General features: G+C 36.6%; 1 protein-coding gene across 1 annotated transcript in view; it reads left to right on the top strand.

The window, feature by feature from the left end:
• CSMD1 (CUB and Sushi multiple domains 1) overlaps nucleotides 1–11,098 on the top strand; it is a 2,584,888-nt gene that overhangs the window by 1,881,588 nt on the left and 692,202 nt on the right. The window contains exon 21 of the mRNA XM_006895025.1: nucleotides 2,034–2,203. Coding sequence (XP_006895087.1) covers nucleotides 2,034–2,203 — 170 coding nt within the window. The remainder of the gene's footprint in view (nucleotides 1–2,033; nucleotides 2,204–11,098) is intronic.

Below are 11,098 nucleotides of genomic sequence, written 5' to 3'. Positions count from 1 at the left end.
ACAGACTTCTTTGTTCTCTTGGCACTCCATGGTATTTTCAGTACTCTTCTCCAGCATCACAACTCAAAGGCATCGATTCTTCCTCTGTCATCCTCGGTCACTGTTCAGCTCTCTGATGCACAGCAAGTAATTGTGAAGACCATGGCCTATATTAGGCATATCCTAGTCTCCAAACTGAATTCATTGTTGTTCAGCACTCCAGAGAGGTTTCTGACAGTAGAATTTCCCAATGCAATCCATCCTTTGATTTCCTGACCCTTGTTACTAGCATCTAAGGAATCAAAACAAGTATTATGTTGGGAAAATCTGCTTTAAGGGACCTCTCCCAAATCCTAAGTAGCAATGATGTCAGTTTGAAGAGTAAGGTGATTGATTCAAGCCATGGCCTTTTCAGTCACTTGCTATGTATCTGAATGCTGGACAATGAACAAAAATGACAGAAGGGAAAAAAAATATGCCTGTGAGTTGTGGTATTGAAAATGAGTATTGAACATCCCATGGACTGCTAAAAACCAAACAGATGGACATGGTTGAAATCCACCAACTGTTCTGAGAAAAAAGATGGGCAATCTCCTTCTATGGGATTTATGGCCTTTGAATACCCACTGGAGGGTCAGCTGTGAGTCAGTTCCAAATAGCTAGTACACAACCTCAGCAACCAGAGAGAGAGTGTGAGAGAGAGAGAGATCTGGTTTCCTAGAGTTATGAAGCTACATAACCACACTAGTCTTTAGAAGCATCAGTCAGGAAATCAAGCAAGATATTAGAGCAATTCTTCTGCCAGTAACTTCTTTTGAATACTAAAAAGAAAGTATATAACTTTAAAGACTAAGGTGTACCTATTCCAGGTCATGGGGTTATATATTGTTGTTGTTAAGTGCCATCAAGTCGTAGATGACTCGTTGTGACCCTATGAATGAAAGCCCTGAACGCTTGTATAAATTTCATCATTTCTCTAAGTTCATAGAGTTTCTGGATGCAAGCTATTTCAGAAATGGATACCACTCCTACTTCCAAGCCTGTTTTCATCTGGGAGCTCCACCAAATACTGTCCACCATGGGTAACCATTATCACATTTGACACATCAGGGTTAAATATATATATATATATATAAAGTAATTGTACTTGACAGCTTAAAATGTATAGCATATTGGTTAATTCAGGATCTCATAAAGTTACCTTAATACACACACAAACACAATTGCATGGTGTTTTTTTTTCTTTTGGAATGTTATTTTAAGATCATCTTGAACTCATCAAATTTTAGAGCTGAAACAATTAGCTAACCTAATGTATTTATTTTTCTTTATCAGACAAAAAAGACTCTGCAAGATTAAATGACTTTTTCTAGGTCAGCAGAAAATAGAGAGATATAATTCTTCTCACCTTTAGTTTTATTATGTATTGTTCTGTGTGAATTTGTATATAGGTGTGAATTACTATCACCTATTATCAAGAAAATTGAGAAGACCATAATATTTACTACTCCTTTGTCCCAAGATATAATAAAGCAAATGAACACAGTTCATGTGTGGTTATTTTTCTGCTGTATTATGTAGACTTCCTTTAAATTTATCTAGCTTGATGTCACAAAATATAAATATAGAAGCATATCATTATTAGAATTGTGGAATAATAGCATATTGCAATTGGCTGGAACTCTGTATGAAGAAGAAATGGGGCATAGAGAGGTAATGTGACTGCCCCAGATGACACAGCCAATGAGTCTGGAAGCACATTTATTTTATTCTAGAATCCTTTATCAGATGTTTAGCTCTTTCTTCTAGTTAAAGGTCATTTTGTTAAAAGTGGGGGGGGGGACAAACTAGCTTAAAATGAGATGAGCATGACAGTGTTTTGTCGTTAATTTGTTAAGACAGCAGAAAAATGTCACTGATGTATAAAAAGAACTAATGTAAACAGACATACATTGATAGTAGCAAATGCTGTCATGATTTTAAAATTTATATCTATTAAAATCAGTAATTCCACTTTTGAATACTCTTGTTTCTTAATGTCCTATTTATTTTAGCTGAATGTGGAGCAAGTGTCAAAGGAAATGAAGGAACACTACTGTCTCCAAATTTCCCATCAAATTATGATAATAATCATGAATGTATCTATAAAATAGAAACAGAAGCTGGCAAGGGGATCCATCTCAGAGCCCGAAGTTTTCAGCTCTTTGAAGGAGATACGCTGAAGGTAATAAATAAGAATCTAAAATAGTTCTTTCTTATAATTTATTTATCTAATTGAGAAGATAAAATATTATGTCTCTGCTTAGTTGAGTATATTATGGACTTCAAAATACCTTATTCATTGTGTGCCACTGCCTCAGAATCAACTTATAGCTGACCCTCCAATAGTTTTTAAGAGGTTTTAAATCACACAGAAGAAATTGCCTTTCTTGTGTGGAGCAAGAATTTGTGAATTCATGTCATATGGTATTAGCAGCTCAACCCATTACCACTATATCACTAGAACTCCTTGACTTCCCAGTAGTTCTTATATTTAACAAGTTCTTCTAGTAAATCATTGCCAAGTTATTGAACAGTTTTGAGCCTTAGTTATCCCATGTGTAAGCACACAGAACTACTCATCATTTTTGGTTACTGTGAACATTGCATAAATGATATATGTGAATGTTTCTAAAATTATGTCCAAGATGTAGTAATAATTATAAAAATTTACAGAACCCCTAAGGTACATTATATTATACTTACTATTTCTTTTAAATTAAAGCACAATATCTTGAGGTATTGTTGTTGTATATCTTAGCCCATACCTGACCCGCCCACCCCAGTGTGTTTTCAGAGGCAATTAGTTGCACAGGAGGATACTTGCTGGAACGTGCAATCATAAACAAGGGCTCTATGAATTACAAAACAAAAAATATTAAAACCTCAATGATTTCTCTGGAGTTCTGAACAAATGCAGAATTTTTACGTAAGGCCATTTTAAGTCCTTGGAGGCAAGGACATTAGGAGATTATTTCACATACTTTGGGCATGTTCTCAAGAGGGACTTTCCTTGAAGGAGGACAACATACTTGGAAGGGTGAAGGGTCAGCACAGGAGAGAAAGACCCTGGATGAGATTGATTGACACAGTGACTGTGGCAAAGGGATCAGGTATGTTAAGAGACAGTTGTGTTGGCCAAGTTTCATCAACCACTGGCAAGTTTCAGAACCATTGTTCATAGGGTCACTATGAGTTGTAGATAACTTCATAGTACGTAACAACAACAGCAACAACTCAGAGCCTGCTTGATAGAGTCTAACAACCAGAGAGAACCCAGACATAAATGCCAGAAGAAATTAATGACAAACTCCTGCCTAGATTTAGAAAAATGTCACTTACAGTTGAGATGTCTCTTAATTCTTAAGGCTTCTGATATAGGACCTCCATTCCTATTCAAAACTTAATTACAAAACAGTTATAAGTTGGTTCTGACTCAATAGCACATAACAATAACTCTCCTATACTTAGTTCAGGAAATTGGATCGTAAGGATATGACAAGGACATTGGTAGACTCCAAGAACAATGGAAAGAGAAAGGTTTCAAACCTCACAGCCAACTACTAGAAACTCCTTACTCCAACTACTCACTTTTCCCTATGTGAAGTGAAACAGTTTGCCCAAGGTCATAAGACTTATTTGTGGCAAGATAGGGCCACATTCTTCTCATTCCCTTTCTGAAATATCCTAATGTTTTAAATTATTCATATATCTAATTGAAGTCACAAAATAATACCTGGCAGATCCAATAGATAAAATTCCACTTAAACTTAAAAATATAAGAAGACCCAACTAGAAAGAAAAAGTGAATAATCTCTATATTCATCATTCACTTGTATAATGAAGAAAGTGGAATCTCTGGAGGAATGTCACTTGATCTCATTAGAAGGTATGCACACAAGTCAGAAAAAAAGAGTAAAGTGTCTTACTTCTTGCTAAGTGCACAGCTGACTATATCTCAAAATCACAAATCAGAAGAGTGCTTCTATTCTAGTTGCTCTTTCATTTTTTAGTAGATTTTCAAAATATCATACTGGCAGTACAAAGAACTGTAATTAAGTTATTTTTAAGCAGAAAACTAGCACATTGTTCATATTCTTTATATATATATATATATATATATATATATATATATATAGTTACATGGTAAATAAAACGTCTCTGAATTATTTGACAACCTCAAACCAAGAGGTCTGTAAGCCCTTAAGGAAAACTTTTAAGTCACCATTAACTATCTTGTGATGCAGAGGAATGATTAAAACTATTGAATAAAACATACTCTGAAAATTAGAACTAGAATAAAAGGAAGGAATTCCTGTCCATCTGAGCTTCCATACCACTTGAATTTGTTGATTTTAGAAAAAAAAATCCTTCCTCACTTTGTCTGACATACTTTGGGCATGTTGGAGAAGGAGATCAAGATTGGGAAGGTGAAGGGACAACGCAGTAGAGGAAGGCCCTCTATGAGGTGGATTGATTCAATGATTGGGGCAATAATGATGGGTGTAGCAGAAACAGTGCGATTGACGTAGGACAGAACAAAGTTTAGTGCTGTTGTACATAAGGTCTCTGTGAGTCACAAGCAATTTGATGGCACATAACAACAACAACAATAACCACACATTTAATTGCATAGAAACTGTCAATCGTCTTAAATACCTCAGTGTTGTGCAGGCATCTATTTTATTGAATATGCTAATAAATACCAGAATGCTAAAATATTTCAAGTAGAATTATTTTTATTTTATTATAAATCCTATATAGAGGCATTTGACTGTGTGGATTACAACAAACTGTGGCTGACTCTGAGAAGAATGGGAATCCCAGAACACTTGATTGTGCTTATGTGAAACCTATACGTGGACCAGGAGGCAGTCATCAGAACAGAGCAAGGAACCACTGCATGGTTCAAAATTGGGAAGAGTGTACATCAAGGATGTGTCCTATCTCTATATCTTCTCAATCTATATGTGGAACAGATTATCCATGAAGCTAACCTCTGTGAGGAGAAGTGTGGCATCAGGATTGGAGATGCAGATTACACAACCCTGTTTGCTGAAACTGAGGAGGACCTGAAGCGCTTGTTGCAGAAGGTCAAGGACTGCAGCCTTCAATATGGATTAAGGTTCAACATCAAGAAAACAAAGATTCTCACCACTGAGCTGATTGGCAGCACCATGATAGGTGGTGAAGAGATTGAGATTGTTGACATCTTCAGTTTTCTTGGCTCTACAATCAATACTCTTGGTACCAGCAACCAGGAAATTAAAAGATGAATTGTATTGGGAAAGCCTGCTGTCAGAGACCTCTCCAAAGTCCTGAAGAGCAATGATGTCAGTCTGGAGAATAAAGTGCGCCTGATACAGGCTATGGTCGGTCTTTTTAATTACTTGTTATGCATCAGAGTGCTGGACAATGACTAGGGAGGATAGAAGGAGAATTGATGCCTTTGAGCTGTGGTGCTTGAAGAGTATCGAATCTACCATGGACTGCTAAGAGAGCAAACAAGTTAGTCCTGGAGAGGGTGAAGCCAGGCTGCTCCTTGGAGGCAAGGATTCTGAAGCTTTATCTGACATATTTTGGACATGTTGCAAGCATAGATCAGTCCTTGGAGAGATACACCATGCTTGGTAGGATAGAGGGACAGCACAGGAGAAGAAAACCCTTGATGAGATAGATTGATTCAGTCACTGGGGTAATGGGGATATGTATGTTAGAGACAATAAGATTGGCAAGGGATTGAGTAGGGTTTCAGGCTATTGTACTAATGAGTTGCAGACTACTTGCTGGCACATAACAACAACAAAAACAACAATATAAATCCTGAGTATAACCATTCTTTCATACATTCTATGATTCAATAACAAAACCTAAAATAGCTTACATTCACACCAACACATACATATGATATATAATGGGTTTTTTTCCCACATATTATGTAGAAAAATTATCTAAGAGAATTACAGTTCTAATGATATTGTTATTAACCCAAAGAGAAGTTAAATTCAGAACAAAATCCTAAAATATAGTTTCTGGGATTGAATTCCCCAGTACTTTCAGCATTGCCACTTCAGGAATGTGCTGTCTAATCTGTGACAGTCAGCTAAATCCGCTATATCACTTTGAGCATATGGCATTGATTAAATGCCAAGCTCTGAGGAGGTTTTATTTTGCAAACAGTTATAGATCTGTATTAAACATATGAATCATGACAAATTTTAATAACTAAAAAGGGCCCTGTAATTCTAGTGATTTTATATGTGGCAAATATATAAGAGACATTTGATGAGATGAAATGACTTGTCACTAATGGAATTGGAATTTAAACTAAAAATCTCCATGACTCGAGTACTACCTAGATTTGCGTTTGTGACATCTTCTAAACTTAAATCTAAACTTCAATTTTTGAGAATTGATACAATAATGTTATACATTCATCCTGTATATTATTCATTCTTAGATGTGTATTAGATCTGTTTACTGGTGATAAAGAAAAAAAAGACAAAATTATCATTCTTGATAAATTTACAGTTGAGTATTTTAGCTCTTAATTTGTAGTTACTATCACTGAATTGAGGGAACTCTGGTAGCCTATTAGCAAGAAGCAGTGCTACAATCACAAAGACATGGTTTGAGGCCACTTGCTGCTCTGTGGTAGAAGGATGGACAATTTCCTCTCATGTGATTATTGTCTCTGAAAACCCACCAGAGGGTCATCTATGGGTCGGTTCTGACTCTATGAAACACAACAAATGGCAAAAACATCACCGGGTCCATAGGCAACATTATGATTTATGGAGAAAAGGTTGAAATTTTCAACAATATCTTCTTATTTTATCCACATTCAACACCACTACAACCAGCAGTCAAGAAAGTAAAAGATGTATAACATTGAGAAATATGCTGTTAAGGATGTCTCAAAGTGCTGAAGAAAAATAATGTCAGTTTAAAGACCAAGGTATGCCTGATACAAGCCATTATCTTTCAATTATTACACATCTGAAAGTTTGACAATAACTAGAGGACAAAATAATGGTTTTGAGTCTTGGTATTAGAGGAGAGTACTAAATATCCTCCAAGGAGCACCCTGGTGGCAAGGATGTTGAAGTTTCATTTTTATTATTAAGAAGGGCCAGGCCTTGGAGAAAAACATCATCCTTAGAATCGTAGAGGATCATCACAGGAAAAGAAGACCTTCAGCAAAATTAATTGAGTAAGTGACTATAACAATGAGCTTAGTGTATCAGAGGTGGTGAGACTCAAATCTCTTGTTCATAGGATTGCTGAGTCACAGTCCACTTGATATAACAAATAGATATAGCAACAGACAGATAGGCAGTCTCCTCCCATGTGCTTTACAGCTTCTGTACGGTCAGCAGCAAATTGGTTTCAACTCGACAACACATAACATCAACAAGTGGATTTTGTTTGGGCTGTAAATTTCGAGGTCAGAAGTTCCAATTCATCAGTGGCTCAAGGGCAGAATGATAGGCCATTTACTTCTGTAAAGACAACTTTGAAAATCCAATGGAGGGTCATCATTAATTGGAATTGACTCAACAACAGTGTGTTTTATACAATGATTAGGTAAATGTTATTCATATAATGTGTCCTTTATCACCTGTATTATGCAGGTAAAACAATCTTGCTTCCTGAAAATTGAGAAGATTTGAAGTACTTACTACAGAAGATCTAAGACGACACCCTTCCATATGAGTCACATGTTAACATGAAGAGGACAAAAATCCTCCCTACTTGGAAAATAAGCAACATCATAATAAATAATTTAAGTTGTCAATTATTTCATTTTACATCTACAGTAAACATTAGGGTAACAGCAGTCAAGAAATAAAAAGAAATTTGCCGAGGGAAAATCTCTTGTCTAAACCTTTCCAAAGTTTCAAAGAGCAAGGATCCTGGTTTAAAGACTAACATGCACCTAATTCAAGTGAAGTGGATTGGTTTTGGAAAAGAATACTGAATATTATGTTGACTGATAAAAGAACATATGTGTCTTAGAGTAAATGAAACCAAAGTGCTCATATGAGGCAAAGATAATGAAACATTATCTCACATACTTTGGACATGTTGTTGGGAAAGGTCAGTTCTGGGAGGGGGGCAAACCAGCATATTGGGAAAGGTGAAGGGTCAGAGAAAATGAAGATGATCCCTGACAAAATGATTTGACACAATGACTATAACAGGGAATGCTAGCTTATCAGAGATGGTGAAGATGATAGGGGATAGGGATAGATTCAGATCTGTTGGTCATAGGATTGCTAACAGTGCTCTGACAATTTGGTTACATATTTATGAGGAAGTTGAAATCCAATAGGGTTTAATATTAGACAAAATTTCTTGAGTACCTTGAGAAAGTAGGCTTTATGTTGTGTTCAAATTAACATACCCACCCCAAATATCCTACCTATCTCTTTGCAGTACCATGAATTACAGATAAGTACATACTTGTTTGTTGTAAGGTGTAAATGAAATGAGTATGACTCATTGCAACTTTATGAATAAGAGAGTTGAGCCTCACAACCTCACAATCCCTGACACACTTCAGCCCGTTATTGAGGTCATTGTATCAATCCCTCTGATTGAAAGTCTTAATCTCCTTTGCCACCCCCCCCCACATTTCCAAGCATTATGTCCTTTTCCAAGGAATGGTGTTTCCTAACAATATACCCAAATTATGTGAGATAAAGGCTTTACATACTTGCCTCCAAGGGATACTGTTTGTACCTTCTCCAAGACATACCTGCTTGTTCTTTTGTTACTCCATAGACTATTCAGTATTCTTTTCCAATGCCACAGTTCAAAAACATCAACTTTCCTTCTGTCATCCTTATTAATTGTCCAGCTCTCTGCAGCACAGGAAGTGACTGAAAAGCCATGGTCTGAATCAAGCACACCTTAGTTCTCAAACAACATTGCTCCTCAGTCATTTTAAGAGTCCCTGATTGAATAGTTCCAGTACAGTATAAGTACATTGTATGAATAAGGATGACTGAAGAATTGGTGCCTTTGAATTGTGATGTTGAGGAAGAGTATCAAATATGCGATGAACAAACAAAAGAAACTTTGGCAAAGATTTTCCTTAGAAATAAGGACTTTGTATCATATATTTTAGACAAATTATCAGGAATGACCTATCCTTGGAAAACAACATCATGCTTAGAGATGGAAGAGTTAATGAAAGAGAAGAAGACCTTCAATAAAATGGATTAACACAGTGACAGCAACAGTGGATTAAATCACATCACAGATTGTGAAGATGGTACAGAATCAGTTTCAGTAGGCTGTACATAAAGTCTATACAAGTTGGAGCCGACCCATTGGCACCTAAGAACATGAAGAATCTGTGTTCAGTTTGTAGCCAATGCATCACAAACAGTTACCACTCATGGCATTGGAGACTTAAAAGTTACTATTATGCTAACAAGTTCAACAGAGGTCCTACAAAGAAAAGAAGAAAAAAAGACTAGAATAAAAGGTCTGGTAATTTACTTTTGAAAATCAGATAATAAAAACCCTATGAGGTCTAGCAGTCCAATCCCATCAATGAGTAAAGGCACCAAGAAATAGTGACTGGCTTGACAACAGTTAAAATAAATATGTTATATGGATTAGAACAATACTTTTTGGATGTTGTTGTTATATACTGTAAAATTGTCTGTGACTCATAGCAATCCTATGCATATGAAAGACCCCAAATTATGGCTTTACCCAGACAGGGTTCCACCTCAAGCAACTCACATCAGATCCACTCGCTGCAATCACAAGAGGCTTTATTGACAAAGCTTCGAGGACAACTTGTATCTCACGCAGGAGACAGGGAAGTCGACCCTGAGCCCAAAAAAGCAAGGGTCTAGGGGTTCTTTGGTGTGGAATTAGCTCATTGGCTCTTTGGAAAAGGAGAAGTTCAATTTTAGGTCAGTTACCTGCTGCTTACATTAGTTAAAATATGGTTTTTGCCAGTAATTGTTTTTTTCAGTTTGTGGTCAGCTAGTTCCTGGAACACAAACATTCACACAAGATCAAAGATTTAAGTTCTTACAATACTTGGGTGTGGGGACATTGTTTAATAAATTTTCCTTTAACATAATAGCTCTGAAACTTACCCTGTTTTGATCCAGTCTCACTGATTCTGAAACACATACCCCCACTGTCCTAGTTACCATCCCATCTGGGGCCTTCCTCTCCTGTGCTATCCCTTCAGCCTTCTGAGAATGATGTCCTTTTCTAAGGATTGGTCCCTCATGGCCACATGCCCAAAGTATGTAAGATGGAGCTTCAAAAATCCTCACCTTCAAGAAGAAACTTGGACAGAACTATTTGTTTTCTTGGCAGTCCATGGTATGATTAAGACTCTTCTTTAGCGCCACAACGCAAAGACATCAATTCTTTATCTATCATCCCTAGTCATTATCTAGCTCTCTGATGCATAGCAAATAGTTGAGAAGACCAAGGTTAGATCAGATGCACCTTAGTCTCTAGACTGACATTGTTTCTTCTCAGTACTCTGGAAAAGTCTCCAACAGCAGATTTACCTAATGCAAATCATCTTTTGATTTCCTGACTTCTGGTGCCAACCAAGAGTGTTGATTGAGGAACCGAGCTAGCTGTAACTCTTAACAACCTCCATCTCTTCTCCATCTATCATGGTGCTGCCAATTGTCCCAGTGGTGAAAATCTTTTTCTTCTTGATGTTGAGCTTCAATCCATATTGATGACTAGAGTCCTTGACCTTCTGCAGCAAGTGCTTCGCACCTGCCTTTGTTTCAACAAGCAAGGTTGAGTCATCTGCATAATGTAGGTTGTTGAGTTTTCCTCAAATCCTGATGCCACATTCCTCCTCATAAAACCAAGCTTCCCTTGGACATGTCCTCTCTGGACTTAAAATGCTATATGATTTGGGTAGCAGTAGCTTGTTGTTAGGCTCCAATAACAAATTAGAGAATATTTTATTCTACTGTGATTAGTGTTTTTCTTTTTTAGATATATAACATCTAAATACATTGATTGATCCAGGAGCTATTAAAAGAAGATGGAAGGATTATTCAGTCATTGTATGAAA

This window comes from Elephantulus edwardii, unplaced genomic scaffold, assembly GCF_000299155.1.
Source record: "Elephantulus edwardii isolate Elephantulus edwardi_28Jun2011 unplaced genomic scaffold, EleEdw1.0 scaffold00154, whole genome shotgun sequence".
In the NCBI taxonomy this organism is placed as follows: Eukaryota; Metazoa; Chordata; class Mammalia; order Macroscelidea; family Macroscelididae; genus Elephantulus; species Elephantulus edwardii.
Note: the sequence above shows the minus strand (reverse complement) of the source record. Positions and strands in the feature narration are given on the sequence as shown.